Source organism: Chanodichthys erythropterus, chromosome 24 (assembly GCF_024489055.1).
Source record: "Chanodichthys erythropterus isolate Z2021 chromosome 24, ASM2448905v1, whole genome shotgun sequence".
Lineage (NCBI taxonomy): Eukaryota > Metazoa > Chordata > Actinopteri > Cypriniformes > Xenocyprididae > Chanodichthys > Chanodichthys erythropterus.
In genome coordinates, this window is record NC_090244.1 from 16,272,574 (window position 1) to 16,297,816 (window position 25,243).

General features: G+C 37.4%; 2 protein-coding genes across 3 annotated transcripts; one reads left to right on the plus strand and one right to left on the minus strand.

Annotated features, from left to right (window-relative positions):
* The first annotated feature begins 465 nt into the window (after positions 1 to 465).
* pdia3 (protein disulfide isomerase family A, member 3) lies at positions 466 to 7,174 on the plus strand. Its single transcript, XM_067379283.1, has 13 exons — positions 466 to 777; positions 1,874 to 1,952; positions 2,815 to 2,932; positions 3,018 to 3,125; positions 3,220 to 3,349; positions 3,447 to 3,563; positions 3,656 to 3,781; positions 5,467 to 5,649; positions 5,738 to 5,846; positions 6,111 to 6,239; positions 6,340 to 6,419; positions 6,538 to 6,595; positions 6,676 to 7,174. Exons 1-13 carry the CDS (start codon positions 641 to 643, stop codon positions 6,787 to 6,789), a joined length of 1,488 nt encoding a protein of 495 aa, XP_067235384.1. The 5' UTR covers positions 466 to 640; the 3' UTR covers positions 6,790 to 7,174.
* A 397-nt stretch (positions 7,175 to 7,571) lies between these two features.
* ticrr (TopBP1-interacting, checkpoint, and replication regulator) lies at positions 7,572 to 24,838 on the minus strand. 2 transcript variants are annotated; one of them, XM_067380289.1, is made up of 22 exons: positions 23,504 to 24,838; positions 23,180 to 23,432; positions 21,102 to 21,328; positions 20,104 to 20,332; positions 19,867 to 20,011; positions 16,925 to 17,061; positions 16,596 to 16,787; positions 16,251 to 16,396; positions 15,720 to 15,820; positions 15,503 to 15,593; positions 15,288 to 15,370; positions 14,970 to 15,197; positions 14,796 to 14,883; positions 13,253 to 13,328; positions 13,018 to 13,155; positions 12,845 to 12,935; positions 12,657 to 12,715; positions 12,432 to 12,566; positions 12,151 to 12,278; positions 10,010 to 12,047; positions 9,808 to 9,921; positions 7,572 to 9,035 (listed from the first exon to the last, which is right to left on the minus strand). In XM_067380289.1, the coding sequence occupies exons 1-22, from the start codon at positions 24,191 to 24,193 to the stop codon at positions 8,941 to 8,943; spliced, it is 5,484 nt and encodes a 1,827-aa protein (XP_067236390.1). In that variant the 5' UTR covers positions 24,194 to 24,838; the 3' UTR covers positions 7,572 to 8,940. The 2 variants fall into 2 exon arrangements, with proteins under 2 accessions (XP_067236390.1, XP_067236389.1); XM_067380288.1 differs by having other exon boundaries at positions 15,720 to 15,823; positions 23,504 to 24,837.
* Between the last annotated feature and the right edge of the window lie 405 nt (positions 24,839 to 25,243).

Genomic DNA, 25,243 nt, shown 5'->3' on the forward strand with positions numbered 1-25,243 from the left:
ATGTCACATGATTTGGGGCACATGCTTAAGATTTTAAAGGGCAGCAGTAACCGGGTGGACTTCAGGAACATAAACTAATTTAGTGGTTTTACACATTTAAAAAATAGATATCACAGTAAATTGTATTTTATGTCAAAAAGAATCTATCTATCTATCTATCTATCTATCTATCTATCTATCTATCTATCTATCTATCTATCTATCTATCTATCTATCTATCTATCTATCTATCTATCTATCTATCTATCTATCTATCTATCTATCTATCTATCTATCTATCTATGACACATTATATTTTAAAAACAAACAAAGGCAACTATTTTTCCTTGTAGCTTGCAAAGGATGATTTCCCCACCCGGAAGCGTGTGTTTCCCGAGCTCTGATTGGCTGATTACAACAGCCTGACGCGGCTGAGAATCCAATAGTGAGATGCCACACTTTGGTTACTTTGAAGAGCTCCGGGTTTGCACATCCGTCCGTCTGCGCTTTCTCTTTCATTGAGTGCGGGGTGCCAGATACAGCGGGCCTTTCTGTTGGGCACTCCTTCCTTAATACAGCATCACCTCAAAAAGAAGCAACTAACCGAGGGCTGCCAGGATATTAAACATTCCCTTCACTGTTGCACTGAAAAGGGTTTGAAATGATGCTGGCTGTGCTATTTGTCGCTGCTTTTGCAGCGGCCGCGCGCGCGAGTGATGTGCTCGAGTTCACAGATGATGATTTTGACAGCAGAATCGGAGATCACGACCTCATTCTGGTGGAGTTCTTCGCGCCCTGGTGAGTGTGAGACCATTCTGGCTTTTAATTGTGTTTTCTCCATGCGATTTAGATTTTTAATGCACTAGGGTTTACTCTAGGTAACTAATATAAGCTAATGCACCATAGTTGCTTATAAATGACAATAAATGTATGTATTAAGCTCTTTTCAAGATGCCAAACCTACCCAGCAACGGCATGCATACACGGGACTTTTAATAATGCTGCAAGCCAAGCTTGCTAAAGCGAAAGTAACCAGTCATATAGTCAATTTATAAGTCTGCAAAGTCGCGAGATATTTATAAGCAATCTGGGAATGCAAATATAGTGGTAATGATTTTTAAAAGCGCACTGGGATCAGGATGAATCCATGTGGCTCCATAGTTATGGATGAAGCTAATTATATCAATCACTTCCTGTTTGTAGCTTTTCCTCTTCTTTGCTGATGCTAGCTCGTGGGTTACTTTGCTGTTTGTCCCACACGTTCCGCACAAATCTTATTTTTGAATACCATGAGGTGAAATCAAGTAATTCAAGTCACATGAGACTGGGTTACGGATGATGACTTCTCATTTTAGGTCAACTGGCCCTTTAAGGACTCGTATTCTGCACATTGTAAATTATTAATTGTTTGTTCTCCGTGTAAAATAGTTGCATTTTAGATACATTTGCAGGTCATTAAATATTAAAGTGTCAAATTTAATGCTTTTGGTAGTATGCAGTTGATTAGATAGAGATCTTAGATGTGGGCGGGAACAAGGATGTTTGGAGGCTCGGTCGCCCAACGTTGTAACGTTTTGATTGGTCAATGAAGTTTCGCTGGCCGTGTGTGATTGGATGGCGCTCGATTACGTGGTTCAGCGTTGCTAACTTATCAATGAGTTACACTGACTGGATTTATAGGTGCCTCAGATCTCATATACAGTCTAGAGAAACTAAGGGAGAGTTCAACTAAAAATTAATATTTTGTTTCTTTTTTGGTTTGTTTTTGATGTTGTGAAAAGGATATTTCTTATCAAGTCACTTTTAACTTTCATTGTATATTTTTTTTCATTCTATCATTCTGTTTTAGCAGCCTAATTTTACAAAATAATAAACCTTATGTTCACTTTTTTAGGTGTGGCCATTGCAAACGTCTTGCCCCTGAGTATGAGGCAGCCGCCACTCGACTAAAAGGCATTGTCCCACTTGCTAAGGTATTGATATTCAGCCCTGCAAATTTACTGGAGTACCTTTACATATTCTCAATATATATATTTTTTTCAGGTTGCCATATTGCATTGAAGACCTATTTGAAATGAATTTGGCCTTCCCTTGTGAAAAAAGTGCACTTATAGTGCACTTCAAATCTTAAAAGTTAATTTTTAAAAACTGCACTTGCAGATAATGTATTTAAATATAAACCTTTCAATAAAAAATACTTTAAAGTGTATTATATTCAGCAGTACACTTTAAGCATATTTCAAAGATAATAGAGATAATTATGAAGTTGCATATAAAGATGTACTTAAGTCTTATCCAAGTGAGTTGAAAAAAGCACTCTAAAGTTCAGCGAATTGTATTTAATATAAATTTAAACTGTAATGCATTTTCATTTAATTGCAAATAACATGCATTTAAAGGGTTAGTTCACCCCAAAATATTTTTTGTCATTACTCACCCTCATGTCGTTCTACACCCGTAAGACCTCCATTCATCTTCAGAACACAAATTAAGATATTTTTGATAAAATCCGATGGCTCAGTGAGGCATTGACAGCAAGATAATTAACACTTTCAGATGCCCAGAAAGCTACTAAAGACATATTTAAAACGGTTCATGTGACTACAGTGGTTCGACTTTAATATTATAAAGCAACGAGAATATTTTTTTTGCACCAGAAAACAAAATAACGACTTTATTTCAACAATATCTAGTGATGGAAGATTTTAAAACACTGCTTAATGAAGCTTTGCGAATCTTTTGTTTCGAATCAGTGGTTCGTAGCGCATATCAAACTGCCAAAGTCTTGGGTCTGGTGGAGGATTGCTGTTAATGTTCATTTCCGATATGATCTAGGTGGACTGTACCGCCAATTCCAATGTGTGCAGCAAATATGGCGTGAGCGGGTACCCAACCCTGAAGATTTTCAGAGACGGAGATGATTCTGGTGGCTACGATGGTCCCAGGACAGCAGGCATGTTCTCATTTCTTGTAAGTGATGCTTTAAGTAGTTTCTGTATCAGATTATTAATGTCTCTGTTTCTTCATTACTCCGACAGATGGAATTGTTAGCCACCTGAAGAAGCAGGCAGGCCCAGCCTCGGTGGAGCTCAAGAGTCAGGCTGAGTTTGAGAAGTTCATCGGGGACCGTGATGCCAGTGTCGTGGGTAAGTGCTGGTATTATTTAGTAGTAGCCTCATATTAGCCCTGATTATACTGTGTTAATTTTAATACAGTATTAATGGTTCTCCGTGTCTCCAGGCTTCTTCGCTGATGGAGGAAGCACTGCTCAGGGAGAGTTCCTGAAGGCGGCCAGTGCTTTCAGAGAGTCCTACCGTTTCGCCCACACTAACGTTGAGGACTTATTGAAGAAACATGATGTTGATGGAGAGTATGTGGCATTTTTCTGTTCCTAATGCTTTTGGTTTGTTTCACAGAGAAATTCATAATTTCTAATTTAAAAAACGTTATATAAATGCACATTGCAGGGGAATTATTTTGTTCCGGCCACCTCATCTCAGCAACAAATTTGAAGACGGCAGTGTGAAGTTCACTGAGGACAAGTTCACAAGTGCAAAGATCAAGAAGTTCATTCAGGACAACATGTATGTTGCACAGAGTTGCTCAAATCTGCATTCTTTTCTGATCTATTTGATGTATCAGATATTTAATCAGTTACTTTCTCATCATATGCCAGTTTTGGAATCTGTCCCCACATGACTGATGACAACAAAGACCAGCTGAAAGGCAAAGACTTGTTGGTGGCCTACTATGATGTGGACTATGAGAAGAACCCCAAGGGTTCCAACTACTGGAGGAACAGGTACAACTTCAAATCATTTTTGTCAATGGTTTCTTTGGGCCATTGAAATATTTTGGCTTTTTATTTCAATCTGTATATTTCAAATTCCAATGATCAAAAAAAAAACAACAACCTTAAAATGTTAATTAGTAGTAGTAGTTTTTTCCCCAAATCAATTCCTTTGGTCTAAAAAAGTAAAAAATATATTATTATTTTATTTGTATTTTATAAAACAAAAACCATAACATTTTCGCTACTTAAAATAAAATAAAATTTAACATAAATAAAATGAAATATAGAAAAACTTTATTTATTACGGAAGAGGATTAGGGCCAAGCAATAATAAAAAAATAAAACCATCTCGAGATTAAAGTTGTTAAATTTCGAGAAAAAAGTCTAAAAATGTTGAGAATAAACTCATTAAATTACGAGAAGAGAAATCGTTAAATTTCGAGAAAAAAATCGAGATAAAATGTTGAGAATAAACTTGTTAAATTTCGAGAAAAAAGTCTAAAAATGTTGAGAATAAACTCATTAAATTACGAGAAGAAGAATCGTTAAATTTCGAGAAAAAAATCGAGATAAAATGTTGAGAATAAACTTGTTAAATTTCGAGAAAAAAGTCTAAAAATGTTGAGAATAAAGTAATTAAATTACAAGAAAAAAGTCGTTAAATTACGAGAACAAATTTGTTAAATTATGAGAAATGTCGTTAAATTTCGAGAAAAAAGTCAAGATAAAATGTTGAGAATAAACTCATTAAATTACGAGAAAAAAGTCGTTAAATAACGAGAACAAATTCGTTAAATTATGAGAAAAATGTCTATAAATTTCGAGAAGTCGAGATAAAATGTTGAGAATAAACTCGTTAAATTATGACTTTTCTCAATTTTATCTCGACTTTTTTCTCGAAATTTAACGAATTTGTTCTCGTAATTTAACAACTTTAATCTCGAGATGGTTTTAATTTATTATTGCTTGGCCCTAATCCTCTTCCGTAAATTATTCTATTTCAGCTAGTTTCCATTTATTTTTATTTAGTTTAACTTTCTTCTAAAATAAGACTAAAATAAAATAAATAAATGATATAGACATTTTAAATAACAATAACGAATACAAATCTCAAAAACATACAAAACAATTAATAAAATCATAAAAATAAAAACGTATTCAAAGTATTAATTGAAACTACAATAATATCTCAGTAATACTAAAACATACACACGCGCACACACACATACATGCAGTCAAACCAAAAATGATTCAGATATTTTTGATATATTTGTACTAGTGTGTGCAGGACACTATAGTTCATTTATGTAAGTGAGGATCGCAAAATAAAGTAAACTGTGACATATTATACCCAAAAATTCTTCATACAGTGGACTGCCAATTTATTTTATTCTTTAATAAATTTGTCAAAATGTGGAACCGAAAATTCAGACACTTTGACCGGACCATGTTTTGCTCGTGTTATCTGACATGATTAAGATTTAATGCTTTCTGACACAGTTTAACTCTGAGATCTTGTCATATTTTATTAAACTATAGTGAATAAACCGTATTAATGAATGAAATGTTCAAGCTGTCTGAATAAATTTTGGGTTGACTGTCTCAAATACTGAAATCTAAATATTTTTATTTTCTGAATGAAGCAGAAGTGTTGATTGTGATCAGGCTCTGATAATGTTTCTCTCTCTCTCTAGGGTAATGAAGGTGGCCAAGAGTTTCCTGGATCAGGGGAAGACGCTCAGCTTTGCTGTGGCCAGTAAGAACAGCTTCAGTCATGACGTGTCTGAGTTGGGTCTGGACGGCAGCAGTGGAGAGCTGCCTCTCGTCGGCATCCGTACTGCCAAGGGAGACAAATACGTCATGAAAGAGGAGTTCTCGTAAGTTTTTTTTTTTTTTTTTTTTTTTTTCCCCCACACAAACCTTGTTTTAGGCAAGTAAAAAAATCTATTTCTTTTGTGTCTGCAGTCGTGATGGAAAGGCCTTGGAGAAGTTCCTGCAAGATTATTTTGATGGGAAACTGAAGCGTTACCTCAAATCTGAGCCCATTCCTGAGAACAATGATGGCCCTGTGAAGGTGCGTCAGAGGATTTTTTTTTTTTTTTTCAGCGTTGATTATTAATAATAGTAGTAATCATTTTTTTATTTTTACTTTATTTTACATTATAATAATTATATATTTGTATAATTAAATTATCATATTTACAATATATATATATATATATATATATATATATATATATATTTAAATTTTATTTTATATTTAATTTTTTATTTTATATTTAATTTTTTATTTTTTTAAACCAGTTTACATAACCTAACTTCATCCATATCATTCCAGGTTCTTGTGGCTGAGAACTTTGACTCAATTGTAAATGATGACAGCAAAGACGTTCTCATCGAGTTTTACGCCCCCTGGTGTGGACACTGCAAGAGCCTGGAGCCTAAATACAAAGAACTTGGAGAGAAGGTGAGTTTTTAGACCTCGATTATTATATTGATCGCTATGAAATATTGACCTGAACAGCAGCTTTTGCTTCACTGTATTATAAATGTTATCTTTTTCACAGCTTTCTGATGATCCAAACATCATCATCGCGAAGATGGATGCCACCGCTAACGATGTCCCCTCTCCATATGAAGTTAGAGGGTATGTCTATCCATCTATCTTTCTTGTCTGCCAGAATGGTGGTGTTTTTTTGGTCTCATTTGTAGTTTGAATTTTTGCTAAGGTTTTGATTATTGATCATTTGACTCTTTGCTTTCAGATTCCCCACCATCTATTTCTCCCCAGCTGGTCAGAAGAACAATCCAAAGAAATATGAGGTTTGTTTATTTGACTTTGGTTAATGCAAACTTAGAAGTCCATCGAGAATGAATCCTCATCAGTCTTATTTGACTTTCAGGGAGGTCGTGAAGTCAGCGACTTCATTTCCTACCTAAAGAGAGAAGCGACAAACACAGTGGTGGTTCAAGAGGATGACAAGAAGTCAAAGAAGAAGAAGAAGTCTGAGTTATAAACAATCACAGCCCAACAACCAAGGAGGGAATTCTTGCAGGAGACATAAATTATATTCCAATCTTTAGTGAAGCAAGTGCTCTGACCCACGTCACATTGTCGGCCCTCTCTTGGGCCTGCTGCTCTGGGAACACTGTGGAAGCTTGTGACGGCCAGACTGTGTGAGATTTTTAGATAAGTGGAAGAGGTACAGACCTGTCAATTTGAGATTGTTTTCCCTACACTGTACCTTGGAGAGATGCACTTTTGAGACCAATTCTACATATTTCTTTCTCATGGAAAAGGGGAGGGGGATTTGGTGAATTTTTCCTTTTTTGTACCTTTTTTTTTTTTTTTTTTTTAATGTTTGGAAGGATTGTGAAATAAAAGGCCCACTAAACCTACAATCATGCTGGTTTCTTCTTGATGTACTTGTTCTGGGATTTTAAAAATGGCAAAAGCTATAGAAAAGCATCTAAAGAAAAGACCAGTAGAAAGTCTTCAGCATGATCTTTCAAATGACATTCTCAAAGTTTTCATTTTGGCTGTTATCAGTTTGACTTGTTATAAAGTCAGATCTTATCTGACATGTTTAACTGTCAAGAAATCTCAAGGTGCATTTCTGTAGAGCAGTGTCCATGGACCCCTAGTGGTCCTTGACATAATGCCAGGGGGTCCTTATAAAATATCTGAATATTAATTTTTGTATATTTTGACATTGACATGTTCCCATAAAAGAGGAAGATAATATATAATGTACCTGACAATACAGCTAAATATAGGACAAGTCAACAAACGTAGTAAATTATACTTGATTGCATTTGGTTGTCACAAAGAGATTAATGATACCAATGTGCCATTTTTATTCTGGGATCCTTGAGGATGGTTCCAAATATGATGGGGGTCCATGACTCAAAGGTTGAGATTCACTTCTGTAGCGCATAGAACTGCGAATCAACAAACAGATCCACTAGTAATACACTAGATGGTGCAGTTTACTCAGTGACACTGGCACATGAGAAACCGATTCTTCCAAGAAAGTCACCAGCTTTAAAGTCACCATGAAGTCAAAATTGACAATTCTTTTAATGGAATATTGCAGTATTATTTTTAATATAGAAACCGTTGCTGACTTTATAAAGCACTGAAGACCTGAGGATCACACACTACTTTTAAAAGGAAAGGTTCTGTCAGGCAACCTTTATATAGTACCTTTCCATTAAGGAATCATTTCATGGATTTAGTTTAATTTTTTATTTTAATTATAAGCAGTTTAATTCATAAAATGAAAACTATCACTGGGGGAAAAAAAACTAAACATAAATATTATATATCTTTATATAGAACCTTTTTAACATCAAGGGTTCTTTAGAACCCAAGGGTTCTGTATGGAACTTTTTCTTCTAGAGTGCAATACTTTGTTACAAAACAGATGGGGCTCAATATTGAACGTTTGAAATGTGACTGGATATCACATTTCAAAACTGTGACCATCATACACTACGTGATTTTCTGTTAAATCTGTCAACTCCAACTGGCCAAAATTTTAGCAAATAGCAACCCATCCAGACTGCAAATCGCAGCAAAACGTGTAGTGTATTCCAGCCTTATTGGAGCTCACAGGCCTATGACTCATGATCAGGCATGGAAACAGAAGCAACACATTTTGTTTAGGCATCAACTACATAATTTTGCAGTAGTTAAGCAGCTTTTGGGAAAAACAGCAGTCATGCATAGGTTTAAGATCAACAGTGTCTTTATTAAAATAATCTGTTTAACATTTACATTTATTTCACATTATGACAGATTGCAAATGAGCTGCCAAACTGTTAAAAAACATGCTACATAAAAATCCACAGCACAAATAAATAGAGCACTAACAAACTTAATTACAGTGAAAAATGCAAAAGAAAGAAATGTTTCCACCTTATTTTCACAATAAATGTTCAGACCAGTTTAAACTACTGAGAGTTGTACTGTACGTAACTGATGGCATATGTACATTTGTATAATACATAAAGAGTACAAAATATACAATGTTGGGAAATGCATTATTATACAAGCAAACGAGAATCAAGTTCAGCTAAAACATACAATAAAACTTATTAAAAAAAAAAAGTGTTTCTTCTATCAAAGAGTGTGAGATAAGAAAGTACTTTTTGTAATAACCATCTTAGTCTAGAAGTTTCTTTCGGCTGTAAGTCCTGCTAGGTGTCCTTCGCCTTTTCGGCTGGCAAAGGGGAGAGATATCCAGCTCAGCCTTTGATCCTGTTGGGAGAAAGTATAAATCATGATGCCATTATTAACATAAATGCTTAAAACCTGATCTAATACATCCCTCAATTGTGACAGGATTATAAAATCACAACAATTGAGATTAGGCTTGCTGCGACTTGTGTTCAGCTGCAACACCGGTTACGTAACTTGCCCGTCACCGTCATTTTGATTTTTTATATTAATAAAAATCAATTAGTTCAGTTAGAAAACAGACACTACAATTAAAAACTGAACGGATCTGCTCAATGCAGCATGAGCTGAACGAGAGTCACAGCACAGATCAGCAGCAGGAGTCAGATTTCATTCATCATGAGAGTGAGCTGACTGATGATGGCAGAAGATCTTTGCAATATTTTGGATTTAAATCCATTTAAACCCCCGTCCTATCTGTGATACAGGTATTATCAGTGTTGTCACACGTCGAATAACCAGCGGGAAAACTTCCTCACGGTCACAACCCTAGTTGAGATTAAGAAAAATCTTGATCCAGATTTGAACTTTTGACACCTGGATAAGCACTAAAGCTCAACGTGATGATGCATATGCCATAAGCTTTTGGCGAGAGCTCCAACAAGAAAAAGGGTAAAAGAACATGCCTAACTTGACATAAAAATTGAGCTGAAGCAAAGTTGCAGTAGCCAAAAAAAAAAATCTCAGGAAAACACCAGCTGTGATCACAGCCTCATTCTCATTTGTGTCAGATTGAGTAAGGAGTCTGTTCTGACTCAGGCCCATTGCTCTAAATATATCTTGTTTGTCTTACCATTAAATTGCGATGCCTCATTGATTACAGCTGATTTCTTGTATAACAGAGGTGACTGAGTGAGAGCGAAGATTCCACTGGCAGACACAGGTTTCTTTACTTTAGGGGTGTCCACTGTAAGACATTCAAGCGACAACGATTACAAACAAGTTACGGAAACAAGGAACATGCTATAGCCTAAATTGCACGAGTTTTACTGTACCCTTTATGCCCTTCCATGCAAACTGTTCAGACTTCATAGGGTCTCTAGCATCACACTCTTGAACCACAGTTTCGGTCCAGTCCATGCCTTCTGGTGAGCACTGATGGTCCATCATCTGGCTTGATCTCAAACCCAGTTTTCTTTGACTGATTGGGGTGTTCAGTGACTCCTTGAGTTCTTCCACTCCTTGAATACGGAAAACCCCTTCAAGTTCTGGGTCCTCCAATACCCCAGGCTTTTCTAGGAGAGGAACCCCTTTGATGACCTGCTCTTTGCTCCCGCAAGTCTCGATTCGAGCCCTTTTCTTACGAGGCCAACTATTGAGGTTCTCTGGGGTTGACCATCCTCTGCTTTGAGGAGATGGAGTCAGTGGGGACGCCAAAGGGGACTGGCTACTTGCCGGATACCGCGTGGGAGTAATCGACTGACATATGTATGTCTGTACACCCTTTCCAGGTGTACCTTTGGCAGGGGTTCCTCGACTGCAGAGTGATGGAGATATGCAGCCAGGATGTCTAGAACATTGAGCAAGAGGGCTGTCAACTTGCGGCGCCTTCACATTTGACATGTTACGGTGCACAAGATGTGTGGCCATGCCTTTGGTGGCACTACTAGGTGCATCACCTGCATTGAAAGAGTCTGTCCGTCTTAACTTTAGTTTAGGCAGACCTGACGCCTGCATTTCCATCTCCACTTCATAAGTAAGTGGTTGAGCAGTGGACGTCTTTTCACATGCAGGAGTTCGCCTTGTTCTTGGGGTGGAAATCTTTGGTGTTCCTGAGGGATATCCAAGGCGTGCTTCTGCTTCTCGTTGCCGCCGGTCTGGAGTTTGACGGAAGCCATAGCTTCGACTTGCTGTTGTTGCGGACGGGGTGGCTTGTTTGCCCTCAAATTCAAAAACCTCTGAGGATCTAGAGGGTTTTCTTGAGAAAGCGATGTTCATCTTAATGCCCCCTATGAGCTGGGTCTTCACCACTGAGGCCTCCGATATATCGATGCTTTCATCATCTGTGGTAATGCTGAATTCAGAGCAATCAAACTGCTGGGAGTCAGAAGATGATGCCTCTTCTCTTTTTCCATTGTCTGTCTCAATTTGGGCAATTACTTTATCCTCCTGTGGACATTTTCCCTCTTTATTGAAGGATGAACTGCTTTGATGGCTGATACCTGATCTAGAAAGACCAAGGGATGGTGATGCACTTAATTTTTCTACAGCCACAATCAGAACTTTATGAGGTGAAGGGCTAGTACTTGCAATGGCTCTTAACTTGTTAGAAGTTGACGCAGAGTCTTTAACAGGTGTCCTACCAGAGCGAGTGCACATCCTGTGTGCTGGGCTGGGGCTTTTTATTGGCGTTTGTATATTTGGTTTCATTGGTGAAATGGAGAAACACACTGGCCCGGAATCAGACTGTTGCACATCAACGGAGGCAAATTCACCAGATTCTTCAGTAATCTTGCAAGGTAAGCTTAGTGTTCTCCTCATCTTTCCTGATCTCGTAATGGACTGAGATGTTTCTAAATCAAGATTTCCAGGAAGTTCAAGTGTCCTAGGCATCATTCCAGAAGATGCCTTGGATTTCCTTTGGGGCACCTTGTCAGGTGTTTTAAAAACAGTTCTTTCCTCTGGGCTGCAATTCTTGCCAGGTGTAATCAGCCTTGGTGAGTATCTTTTTGTAAACATCGGAGACTCTGGCACATTGATTGGGTTTTCTGACAGGTGTTTCCGTGGAGATGGAGACCATGTCACACTCTTTTTTGGCGTTCTACAGCTTGGGCTCCTCAGCCAAGCACCATTTGGAGAAACACAATCCAAAAGGCTTTTCATTGGAGTCTTGAGTATCCCCTTCAAAGGGCTTTTCTTAGGCGTCTCTACCCCTAAACTTTTCGCAACAGGCGAGCGAAAGGGGCTCCCTCGCAGAGTCATCCCATTTTCCCCAACTGTCTGGCTTGGAGTTCTTGGGGACCGAGGGGTTCTGCACCCAACAGCAGATCCTGCTGGATCAGATCTTAACTTCTGTGGAGTTTTATTTTGACTCTGAAAAACAAATGGATCTTATTAATGCAAAGGAGATGACAGGACTTGCTCCTTTGATATTCCATATTATTTTAAATCAACTGCAAAGCAAAAGGGATATTACCTCAAAAACTGTAGAGCTGCCTTGATCTTCTGAAGAGGATGCTGTAGTGTGTCGTAGACGACCAGGGGACTGGGTAGCACCAAAAAGAAGCCGAACTGGCGACCTAACAGAACTAACATCAAATCCACCTGCAAGATGAAGAGAAGGCTACTTTGAGAATGCCACAACTTAACAGTATTTAAAAAAAAAACAACTACACATTGCCTTAGAGAAAACATTTTATGACCAGTAGCTTAATGAAGTGTGGTCTGTTTTAACTGTTGAAAAATTTTCCTGCTCACCTTTGCCCTCAGAGTGGCAGAGTTGAGAAGAGGAGATGGCGCGGTCCAGGTTTCGGGAACGTGGCTGTGAGCTTGAATAGAACACACTGGAATGTCTCCTGGTAAGGCTCTTAATTCTTGGGCTCCTCCTCAAATCTAAGAACAAATGATTTATTAGAGCACCTTATATTAGGAAGAGGTCATTCTATGTTCTATGACATTGTGGCAAAATCTTAAGACACCAACCAGCAGCTGGTTTGACAGGAGACTCCTCAATAATGCACACATCAGATTCTCCAGATCTCCTGTGACGAAGAGGGCAACAGAAAGGCAGAAAATGTCAATTCCAAACTAGATACTTCTCATACAAGTGACAGGTAACATTGAACAAATATAGTGACAATTTAAAAATAACTGTAGGTCATACGACTCACCTGCCAGTCCTTTGCCGGTGAAGTAAACGATTGGATACCTGCTTATGCAGTGGTGTCTCAGACACTTTCTTTGTCAGAAGAGTGTGCCGTTCTGAAAGGTTTTAAGATTCAAGTTTACACACTACAGTGGTGATGAAAAAAAAAAAAAAAATCTCACTATAAAAAAAAATTACCTTCATCTTCCAAATTTGAACGCTTGCGTTTCTTTAGACCCTCTACTGCTGAGACAGACTGGCTTCGTGGCATTTTGGACGACTTTGAGGGCGATACGGTTACTTGGTTGAAGAGATTTCTCCTTACCTTTGTTACCTCTGTGAACAAAAAAGGTACAACAACAGATCACAACAACTTTTTAAAGCAGTTTGGCCATAGGACAGCATAAAGATTAAAATGGGAAGAGCCAATTACCTTGAACTGCTTGCTTTGGTGGTGGTGGTTCTTCCACAGCAGGCTTTTCTACAGGGACACTGAGTTTTGGCTTTGCCTGAAATTCACAGAACAGATACTTTAGTGGTTTGGTTATTCTGACTAGGGACGTCAACTTGCACAAATTCCCATGATTGGTCATTATTTAAATTATTGATCAATTATTCGATAACCTTAAAACTGCAAGTTGGCATGACAGTGCCACTCAAAACACCAGTTTTCCTGAATAAAAAGCTCTAAATAATAGTATAGTACAGGATGGTGAAATGAATCTATGTGATTTATATATTTATAATGAATATATAGAAGAATAATTGATGACTCGTCGTTGATTTATTAGAAAAAAATCGAGGTGGTGATGAAGCCATGACGCGAAGTGGATTCAGCAGACTGGAATCAATTATTCTGCTTATACTGCGGTAACCACACCTCAAGACATTGTTCAGCTGTTTTATTTAAAGACATTTGTCAGGTTTTGCTCTGGTGTGTACAGTGTAACTAATTTATTATGCATCTCCCTTTATTGCTAATTACAAAAGGTTTTAAAATTTTAGAGCTTGTAAGAAAGGCTTGAACCATTTATATACAAATGCAATTATTAGAGAGATTGATGTATTAGTTTAAATGTGTGTACATTAATGTGTAAATCTGTGTGTCTCTCAACACTGTTCAGCAGCAGTGTCTCTAATAGCAAAGCTGTAAGTTTAACTGCTTCAAAAACATGTCGTTTTGCAGATGCGAAGGTATTTTATTCATAAAGTCACTGACAACAAGATTCTATACGCGTCTATGTTTCCGTGTCTCTATACTGTAGCTATGCGTGTTAACCTGCTTGCCGTCTACTTGTTCGTTTGCATGTCAGACATATTATCCTTTATTCATACTGCCTCAATAATAATTAATGTAAACGTTTTAATTGCTTTGTTTTATTTGCAGGCACATAGAAAACCTCTCTGTAGATGCAAAGATATTGTGCATTCTTGTATCAAGTATCAAGTGCATTTTGCACATTATTTCAAATAAAACTTTATTTTGTATGAACACAGGCTGTATTTTGCCCGTGATGGAGGGGCCCCATAACACTACAGCCTAGTTGGTTACGTTTTATTTTACAGTACGTGTACTTACCTAAGAAAGTACTGGTAATATAAGGTAACTTAATGGGTTAAGGGTAGGTTTAGGGGTAGGTAAGTACCTAGTTATTGCCCAGTTATTATAATTGCTATTACAAGTACATAGTACGCACGTGCAGAACAGAACCGTAAAATAAAGTGTTACCACCTAGTTTAGCTTCATTTAAAAGTTTTGAGGTGCCGGCATGCACCTCAAAACTATGCACTCTAATGATGGCCTTGCTTAAACCAACCACTGATAAGTTTTACCAATTAAATTATCAACAATAATTAATCAATCAATCAATCATCGATTAATCGTTAGCACCCCTAATTCTGACTTAAGAAATTCTCATTACAAGGAACATGTCAGAAAATAATACCATAAAAGCAACAGGGAAAATAAAACTCACCAGGCGTGTGGACTTTCTTGGCATTTCTATCTGTCGAAGTGCTTGAGGAGCCTCAGTCATGCTTTTGTGGCGTGTGATCATGTTCTGTCTGCAAAAACAAGAGAAAAGGGTTTATAAGTTCACTTACATACAAAGCACTTAATATAATTACAAAATGTTTTCTATGACAATCACCTCCTCTTCTTTGCAGAGCGATTGCGGAGTTCCTCCAGATGATCTCCAACACTGGATACGTTGCTCTGTGTGGCAGAGAAAGGTGAGGAACTGACAGACACACTGTCCTTAGCCAAAGACTCATCACTGAAGAAGTCAGAAGGCAGGACGGCAACGAGCGCCTCGGGCAACTGAGTTCCTAAACTGTGGTACACGTCTGCCAGGACCTTAGGGATGCTGTTCAGGTACCTGGGAGATATCATATCAGAGATCATCACATCTCATGAATTGTATTCAATTTGCATTTTCATTAAAATTCCTGAATCCTTAATAACTTACACTGGCAGAACTTCATCTTGCATAAACTTGGATAAGTAGACAGCATCTTTACTCCGGGAGATAATCCGGAACATATCAGCCACCTTAATCCAACATGAAAGGAAAATAAAATCAATCAAGTAAGTTATTTAACACCTACAAACTATACAAGATTTCTACACACAAGTCCATAATGACTTTGATGCATAGTTAATAAAGGTTTACTGTCTCCTTACATCCTCCACTCTTTGTTCAACAACCTCCTCGTTGTCTTGTTGTTCTGGTTGTCTGCACAACTCAAGTCTGAGAACTGCTTGCAGCTGGCATCTGTATGAAGATTTATGTTTTGTAGTCATAAGTCTACTACCTGGACTTTATCTGTATGAAGGTATGCTTCAAGATTACTGTTCTGCCATCTGCACATTGATTCGTTTTTTTTGTCTGAATACTTACTCCCTGATTTTACTTTCTTCATCTGAAGAATTTCCATAAAGCTGACGAATAGACTGACAGGATTTTAACAGATGCTTCTGCACCAAATCCAAGAATGAAACCTGCTGAGAAATGGTTGGAGAAATGTAAAGTTAAATGAATTTTTTTTTTTATAAAAAAAGTCACTTTTTTCTCATGAAAGTTCATTACGGTCTTTGCCAAACAAACAAAAAACATTCCAGTTGCACATTTTCTGAATGATTACATGACTTTGGTCTTCACCAAACTAGCATAACACAATAAACCACCATATCAACAACATACAACTCTTAGAAGCATATATATTTTAACATTTATTTTGACTCAACACAGGTAGTTTAACATTTCAGACTTCAAGTAAATGCAACATGATCTAATTTGACTAACATATTTTAGAAGGGCACAACAGTTCATTATACACATGCATGCAGTATATGAAGACCATGATTTGCAGTTGTCTACAGCCAGACAACACAGCTGTGCGATTCTGACACAAATGTTCCTCTGACTCACCTCCACATCAGTGTTAGTTTTGATGAATGCCTTTACAACTGAAAGCAAATCCTGGACCTGAGAAGGAACAGACACACATCTGTTCTCCACAGCTTTCTGATAAGTGAGTCCCAGGTGGGAGAGCAGCTCTTCCTCACTGCTGAAGTCTGTAAGAGAGTCCATAAATATCTTCATTAACATGTACCCAAGTTCTGAAGATTAGATCGATTCATATATTTATCATAAATTTACAGTGTGATAAATGTATTATAAAGCTTAAAAATACGTATTTTTAAAAAGTCCGGGTAGATCCTAAGCCCTAGCTTTAAAACCAGTTTTTTTTTCTCCAATGAAATGACTACTCACACATGAGGCCAGGCTTGGTCCGATCCCCAGAGCATCTCTTGCCCCCTTTTTCAGCCCCTACAGCAGATCTAGTAGAGCTGCTATCAACCTGAGTCTTTTGAGCTTTCACATTCAAGCGAGCAAAATTCAGCATCTGTAGAGAACGACTCATGGTCTTCATCTTCTGTCTTACTGGTGTACATTGTGTACCTCCTGAAAAGAACAGATTAAGCCATTAATAACAATAATAAAAACACTGAATGTGTTAGTTGTTTATTCATGATATCTGCAACAAAATCACTGCAAATATTTAGTAAATACTCAATGCATCAAGCACCATTTGTCCTTACTTTTTTTGGACCTCAGGTTGCCACTTGATCCAGCTGTGCTGCTCTGATAAAGCTCTGAGAGACTGCTGGTGATCTCCTGCTGAGTATCTGAGTACTCCTCTCCCTGCTCCTCTTCCTCAGGAGCTGCATGCAGGAGCCTGAACATGTAAAACAGATCTTTTAGTACTAGAATAAAAATAGACCATAACAGAAAACATTATGTGCCACTTTTTTAAATAGAAATTTTAAAGGGGTCATTGGATGCTTTTTAATGTTTTACTTTTCCTTGAGTGTGTATAAGCTCTGCATAGTCTTCCACAAAAAGTATTTAAACAGAGAACACTGCTCCAGACCTGCCTTAAACACATTGATCCAGATATTCAAATATCCAAATATTACTTGCGTAGACATCTAAACATTCAGATTTATTTATATCACTGAGCAGTACAACCCAGAAGTTAACTTGTGCACAGCACATTTTACAGAGGATAACTTCCTGAACCTGGGACAGTTCAATGCCAGCTATATACAAAGACTACTTACTAGGGGTGAGACTACTTATGAGACGAGACACGAGATTGGGTTCACAAGAACAAGATTTTTTACTTGTTATCTTTAAGAAATCCTCAATGACAAAATTCATGACTAGAAAAACAGTCTGCAGGTGCATTTGAAATGTTTTAGATAATCAGCTTGTAATGAATGTCATTTCAGTTCTACTTTCTGAGTACGAATTATCACATGCAGTACAAGAAAACAACCCTCAAGAACTTTTTGCCACAAACTCAACTAGCATCTCTCATCAACATGTGTGTTTACAATTGCTTTAGAAGCCTTGGAAGCTGAAGCTCATGTTTATGGTAAGGGGCATTTCATTTTCGACATGCTTGAGGTGTCTGTCCAATCACAATGCACTGGGTCAGCTGGCCAATCAGAGAAATCTAAAATTTTCAGAAGGGCAGGCTTTGTAGAAACCGGAACACAATCAGCGCATTTAAGACTGGGAATAGAGATACAGCAATAATCTACAGTATGAGAAAAATAATGTTTTTGAACATTAAAGGATTATAACCTAATCCATTATACACAATAAACAAAATAATGAACTTTTAAAATAGCATCATCTGACCCCTTTAATGCCATATCAGCAGCAGTTGAGGCTTTTTTCATGGCAAGAGTTGTGTTACATAGGAGTTGTATAAATACAGTAAAATAAAACCAAAAGATAGAGTACAACAGATTAAAATTACACAAGATGCTTTAAATTTACATATGACACAAATTCTAAAAAGTTCTCTGGAAGGATCTTATGAACCCTATGGAATCTGAGGCTGATTTGGGGCCTGGAGAAGTTTTGACATGCCCTGAAATTTGTGCTTTTTTCAGTTTTTCATAAACATATTAATGGAAAAAGTGTCATTACACTGTATTCAGCACAAACTAGGCTACAATAATATGTGAGGAACATGAATGTACATGTTTGTGTTTTTGAAGGAATAACATTTATGCGTGGTTATTGAAAAAACAAAAAACTTAAGTCACTGAAATAAGGCCAAAAAAGTATAGTAAATCTGTGTTTACAAGACTTCTGGGTATTGGAGGTTGTAAACTAGAGTTTTTGCTTCAAAATTATGTAAAAATTATGCTGCCTACTCCTTCATATAAAACAATATATTGATTTAGTTTTTGTAAGACACTTTTTTGCCAAGAAACACAGTATGCCCGGAGGCGTGAATCACCACTGAATAATGGGCCATTCTCACCTGAGAAGACAAAAGAATTGGATAGTAATGAGCTGAAATGACTTGCATATTAATGAGGCATTTCAGTCAGGTAGGCTGTGAAAAAAACCTTCTGTGATGTCTCAAGCTCATTATGATATATGAAACATACAGAAAAATATTATTACAATATAAAGTAATGGTTTTATATTATACTTTAAAATATAATGTATTTCTGTGATGCAAAGAGTCTGAATATAGGCTTTTAGTTTAAAAGCATGCACATTTGGAGAAATATTGGATTCTCATATGCTTATGTCAATTTTCTATACAGAAGAGTTATATTTATTTAATATTCATTGTCATTACTATGAGCACTGGTGTTTTCAATTCATCCTTGAAGTCGGAGGGCGCTCTGTGCATTTTTAGTCCACAAATTCATCTAAAAGAAGAAGAGGCTATTCCATGAATGGAGTTTCCAATTCATACTGCAGCAGGAGGGCGCTAAAGAAACAAAAACTCATCTAAACTTCATCTATAGAAGAAAAAAAAACAAGAACTAACTGCATGTCTTCTAGAGTTCGCTAACCATGACTTTTACATCCAGATAAACACTTTTCAAGACAATAAATACACGATTGAGACGATGAATGCATGTATTGAATGAATTTGTGTCTGAATAGCGCTGGCTCCGTGGGCGTGGCCGCATTAGCGGGTAATGAGCTGAATCACGGACTTCTGACATGGCTCTCTTTTCATACAGATTACATAAACACAGAAGGTTTGACTTACATGATTTAAAACCTGACATCTTAACGTTTTTTTTAGACATAAGTTTAATTTTTCTGTGATTAGTATTCACTAAGTTAGTTCATTTTCTGAGAACTATCAGATTGGACTTCGTTCAGAGGGAGAGGAGAAATCACGCATCATGTTAGTTTTCTTTATTTTACAAAAAGCACAACATTGTGTTTTTCCACTGAGTGTACACGCATAAAAGAAGATATTCTATAGTTTCAATTGATATATTACTTATGTCTCTATGACAAAAAATGACGGAGTATTTTAAGTCTGTTTTGCTGCAATGTGAAAAAAACCCTGCAAAACGCGCCGGCGCGTTTTCAGACCTCAGAGTGTTAAACAAGACCTTAAGAGATCTTACTAAATAATATCATATATAAAATAAAATGTGTGTAACTATATATGTGTTTACTTTACAAGTAAGAGTAAAAGATTCCAAACCTCATTGATTCCATTAAGTGGCAACTGATTCCTGATTGGTCAGATAGAGGAAACCACCCCTCTACCACCTCATTTCTCCTTGAACAAGACCCTTGCTTGAGCTCTTGATCGGCCCAGTCAGGCACTGACGGCATCTTCACTTGATCTGGCAACCGCAAAAACATTATTTTAAAAACAGGATAAAAATCTTATGCACACTGCACAAATAAAACCAATTATTTCAGATAAAACAAACACCTGAGCAATCCTCATCCTCCATGATGTCATACATGACATTGAGAACACTGCTGACAACATCAGGTAAGTCACTGGAAAGGTCTGTAGTGTCCAAGGAAACAAGGTCTGCAGGCAGGAGCTGGTCTTCCTGAGTAACCAGAGGCTGAAGGACAGTAAGCTGAGCCGTGCAGGAGGAGAGCACCGACAGCACCGCTGAACACAACACACCTCCTTCACTCACTTCTGCTAGCTGTGTAAATAAAGTAGATATTATTGCACTTTACGCTAACAGCACCTGTCATGGACATACACATTTATCTTTGCACAATGTAAACACAGACTCGACAATGCAAAAAAAACACAACATGCATTACATTAAGTGTCCCCTATTACACTGAATGCTGTTTTTCTTTAATACTTAAAATAACATGCATCTAGAGTTGTCAAAAATACCAACTTTGGTACCAATCGGTACTGAAATTTTAAAAATGTGATGCTTTGAGTTAAACAAATTCATAAACACCTCTGATTGTGTTCATGTGCTCATCGGATGTGTCTGTGATTGGCTACAATGACACGGTACCGAAGTCAGTACTTTTGACAACTCTACCTGTATCCTAAAATAATACTCCTAAAATAGCATATATATTATACCATACTTCTATATTTGTATACGCATCTAGGATGATTACACTTTAAGGTCACTAAAATATTTATTATTGACGTACATTTAGCTTTAGATTCTTAACTTTAGCATTGATTAAAGTAAACATAGCGTTTGACTTTTGTTTAATGCATACTTTAAAAGAAAGGAAAGTAAGGTTAAAAAAAAAAAAATGTTCAACACATAAACTGATAAACCACTTACACCATAAGCAAAAATGTTTATTAATCTACCTGTAGTTGTACAAGTGTGTATATATTACCCATTAAGCAACAGCACTGCATGTGACTCCAATCACATTTCAAAGCGGGAAGCATCCTATTATAAAACAGCATGACAGAATAGGTAATTTTACCATGGCGGATCCTCCAGTGGACAGCTCCTTTAAGTGCTGAAACACCTCCTGACCTAGTTCAGCATCTGGGCACTGCAGTATCCAGCTTTCTGAGGCTGGACGTGAAAGGGAAATGGCGTCGAAGTCCTGCAGTACACCTCTGAGATTCACCTCCACAGGAACACGCAGAAACCTCTGCCTGCATGACACCGGCTCCAGCGTCACATTGCAGGAACGCCTGTTCCCATCTGCCACAAAAAAATGTAGGAATCACTGACAATTTTGTAAAATCAGACAATAAAACAAAGTTTAAAAGTAGTTAATTCATTAAAATATTACAATTATATTACAAAACTTGATTTTTCGATACTGAAATATCTGTAACGCTTCCAATAGTCATTTTCCACACAATAGATACACAATACCATGTGCGCTCTCTCATCTCTCCGACAGCAAGATGACCCACAAACCCGACTCCCTTCACTCACTCGTTTCATTTGCTCCGGATGAATGTTTTTGGCGTTACAGGGCTTGAATTTCAGTATGGGATTGCAAGTAATGAGCAAATTTTACTAATTCCTGCAAATTTTGTGCTCACACCCATAGGGCGCGCATAAAGCCGCCTCTCAGTGCTTTACGATGCTTATTGTGCTTAAACAGTCAAATACACACAAAACGATGTCAAAATGCCGGTCTTGGCGTAAACAGAGTCGGTTATGTTTTAAGTGAACGTAAACAGTTGAGAAGGAAAATGCACGTATAACAGTATAATGGATCTGTGCGTCAGGTCTTAAAGTGACAGCAGCCAAATTATGAGATAATGTTAAAGATATCTATATGACAGTTTTTCGCCATGGTATCAATGTCAAAATTGTGGCCAGAGAAAATGCTGAGTGGATAATAACTTTGGAAATCCACTAGCCACAGTGGCTGGTGAGCAAAAAAGTTAATGTCAAGCCCTGCACACACACACACACACACACACACACACACAAGTGGCCAAAAGTGATGTCCGGAGGGGATGTTTGTTTGATTAAACCATCAAAATTAGAGGAAAATATTTAATATTTTGTAAATACTTTAAATATGAGGGAAGAACATAACCCTAAACTTGGTTAAGGTATTCATCTGAAAAATGCATAGAGCATTCACTGACTACAACAATCAGCATATTTTGTTGGAAACCAATTTTTTTGGTAATTGCGGTCACATTTGATCAATTTAATGTTTCCTTGCTGAATAAAACTTAAAGGATTAGTCCGCTTTCAAATAACATTTTCCTGATAATTTACTCACCCCCATGTCATCCAGGAATGAACATCTTTCAGTCGAAAATAAATTAAGGTTTTTGATGAAATCATTCCACGATTATTCTCCTTATAGTGGACTTCAATGGTCTCCAAAAGGTTGAAGGTCAAAATTAGTTTCAGTGCAGCTTCAAACGGTACCAGATGAGGAATAAGGGTCTTATCTAGTGAAACGATCGGTCATTTTCTAAAAAAATACAAATGTATATGCTTTATAAACACAAATGATTGCCTTGCAAGTGCTTCCGCTTTCCATATTCTTCAAAAAGCTTACGCTGTATGTCCTACACCTTCCGTATTCTACTTACGGAAAAAATGGAACTGGTGCCGCGTTCGTTCCGTAAGTAGAATACGGAAGGTGTAGGACATACAGCATACAGCATTTTTTTGGCCCTTTGAAGCTGCACTGAAACTGTAATTTTGACTTTCAACCATTTGGACGCCATTGAAGTCCACTATAAGGAGAAAAATCCTGGAATGTTTTCATCAAAAACCTTAATTTCTTTTCGACTGAAGAAAGAAAGACATGAACATCTTGGATGACATGGGTGTGAGTAAATTATCAGGAAAATTTTATTCAGAAGTGAACTAATCCTTTAATTAATAATAATAAAAAAAAAAAAAACTGACTGACCCTTTTGAACTGTAGTGTATAAACATACAATTAATAATTCATGTTAGTAATATTATTAAATAATAATAAAAAAATTACCATTTACTAATCATAACAATAATAATAATGATAATGATAAACAAACAAAAAAAATGCACCAGTGACATCATATTATTTACCTGCAATCCAGGAAAGCGATCCACTCAAAGGAGGAAACACTTGTTGCTGCATTCTTTCAGACAGCTGAAGGTAGCTATTGATGAAGTCTATAGGAAAGGCATCTAGTCCCAAAGCCAGTGAATGGTTTACACCAGGATGCTGGTCCATCAGTGGCAAACCAGGAGACAGCATGGGCACCACCCGTCCACCAACCTGCCCGAGAAGCTCTGCCAATGTGTCTGTGCCAGTGTAGTCCTCCACCGCATGATGAGCCTGGTTAAAAACCATATTGCAGTCAAAAACACTTAAATAAACAACAGGAACTCTATAAGAGCACCACTTACCTTCAATACACCAGAATCAGCCCAATGAAGCACAACCTTGCGCTGCATAAGCATATCAATGAGACTTTTGGGCAGCACCTGCTCATGCATGTCTCTGTGATGTCTACTGTCTTCTCTACTGATGGACAGGTAGTCTTCCAACTCTGCTTTGGACCGTGGACATTCAGACACCACAAAAAGGACATTTCTATCAGGGTTTAACATGTCATAGTCCTGCAGAGGGATATTTCTGCCACTTCGACTGGACCTTCTTGGTCTCAGTGTCACCTTGGTGGGAGATGTGAGATCAGGTCTGTCCCACTGGAAGTCTAAGAGGATTTCTTTCAAGGCATTTTGGACACAACTAGCCGGGCTGGGTTTGAGTTTATGCGACTTTATCCGATTTCTGGGCGATTTTCCTTCTACACCGCTGAATTTGACAAGCAGCTCCTCTTCGAAATCACTGAACACCTTCTCCTGGAGTTCCTTGAAATCAGATCCTCGGTTTATAAGTGTTGCACTTTTCACAGTCCTCGAATGGAAGAATTTATACCCCCATCGCACTTTTTCCAGTCCATATTTGTGTCCCAAACTGAGCAGGACTCTTAGTATCCAGTGTTTGAGATGGTTTAGATAGGCACTAGTCGTGCTGTTGTTCTCCTCTGCTCGATAATCCACATCGATAGCAAAAACAACATTCTGAGAGGCCATTACTGCACTTATAAAGTAACAATATTATCGCAAATGTTACACGTACAGGCGTTCAGGATTAAAACATACACGAAACGTGAAGTCAAGTGTTTTTAAATGTCAACAAACTCATTTGAACGCTAAACACGCACCATCTCACGAGCAGCTGTTGCGAACGAACTCACACGAACGTTATTTTTCTCAACACGAGTCATGATTCCTGTCGCTGTTGAGCTAAAACAACCCAAAACAGTTTGTAATGAACTACGTCTATCTAAAATAAACGGTTAAAATAACGGAAAATATATAAAAACAGCATTTTGAAAGCATTGTTTTGTTAAACTTTAGTTTCCGTTAGCCATCGCTCTCTTCTCTGCCTCAAACTCTTCGCGCTTCAGAATTCGTTGAACGTCATTGGCTGGAGCAAACGAACTTTAAAAACGTCATTCGTTTCTCTTCACGTGATTGGTTCAGAGAGCTCCAGCAGTTAAAAAATGTAAAGACGTCAATCGTTTCTCGCTTTGTGATTGGTTCACAGTCAGGTCAATAAAAAGAGCTTCTTCTCGTGTGTAGTATGCAGTGCAGTATTCATGTGTTACTGGCATCTACTGGACTGAAGTCAGCTGAAAAGTGATTAAAAATGTGTGTTTGGTTTTATTGTCATATTTAACAATATAAGCATCAGAACAACGTCAAAGAAAAACGCTCAAATGAGCAGGAAAACCGTAGCTTTATAAACTAATATGTGTAACCAATGAAGTAATCATATTATTTAGGCCTATTATTGTGGCTTATTAATGTATTTTCTGTTTTGTTATATTTATTTATATATCTATATATATTTTTTTAATGTAGGGGATTTTTCTATGGGTTGTATATTCGGCAATATTGTGTGTGTAAAGTAGGCCTACTTTGAAACTGGTGCACATTAGGACTCAATATACAATTTAATGTTTTATTCAAAATAATACTGCTTTTAATTCCACTTTAACAGTTTTAATGTCACATGACAATAAGAGTAAAAAGAGTATAAGAGTAAGATAAGTTTAAAAAAAAAAGATACTGTCCTCG

Bases quoted from the DNA above. Each gene is read 5' to 3' on its own strand.
- pdia3 (XM_067379283.1), top strand. From the start codon at position 641: ATGATGCTGGCTGTGCTATTTGTCGCTGCTTTTGCAGCGGCCGCGCGC. The intron at 778-1,873 runs GTGAGTGTGAGA...TCACTTTTTTAG, and splicing joins GTGGAGTTCTTCGCGCCCTG to GTGTGGCCATTGCAAACGTC. The intron at 6,420-6,537 runs GTATGTCTATCC...CTTTGCTTTCAG, and splicing joins TCTCCATATGAAGTTAGAGG to ATTCCCCACCATCTATTTCT.
- ticrr (XM_067380288.1), bottom strand. From the start codon at position 24,193: ATGGCCTCTCAGAATGTTGTTTTTGCTATCGATGTGGATTATCGAGCA. The intron at 17,062-19,866 runs GTTTGGAATCTT...TTACATGTTCAG, and splicing joins CACTTAATGGAATCAATGAG to GCTCCTGCATGCAGCTCCTG. The intron at 13,329-14,795 runs GTGAGTTTTATT...TGTGAATTTCAG, and splicing joins CAAGAAAGTCCACACGCCTG to GCAAAGCCAAAACTCAGTGT.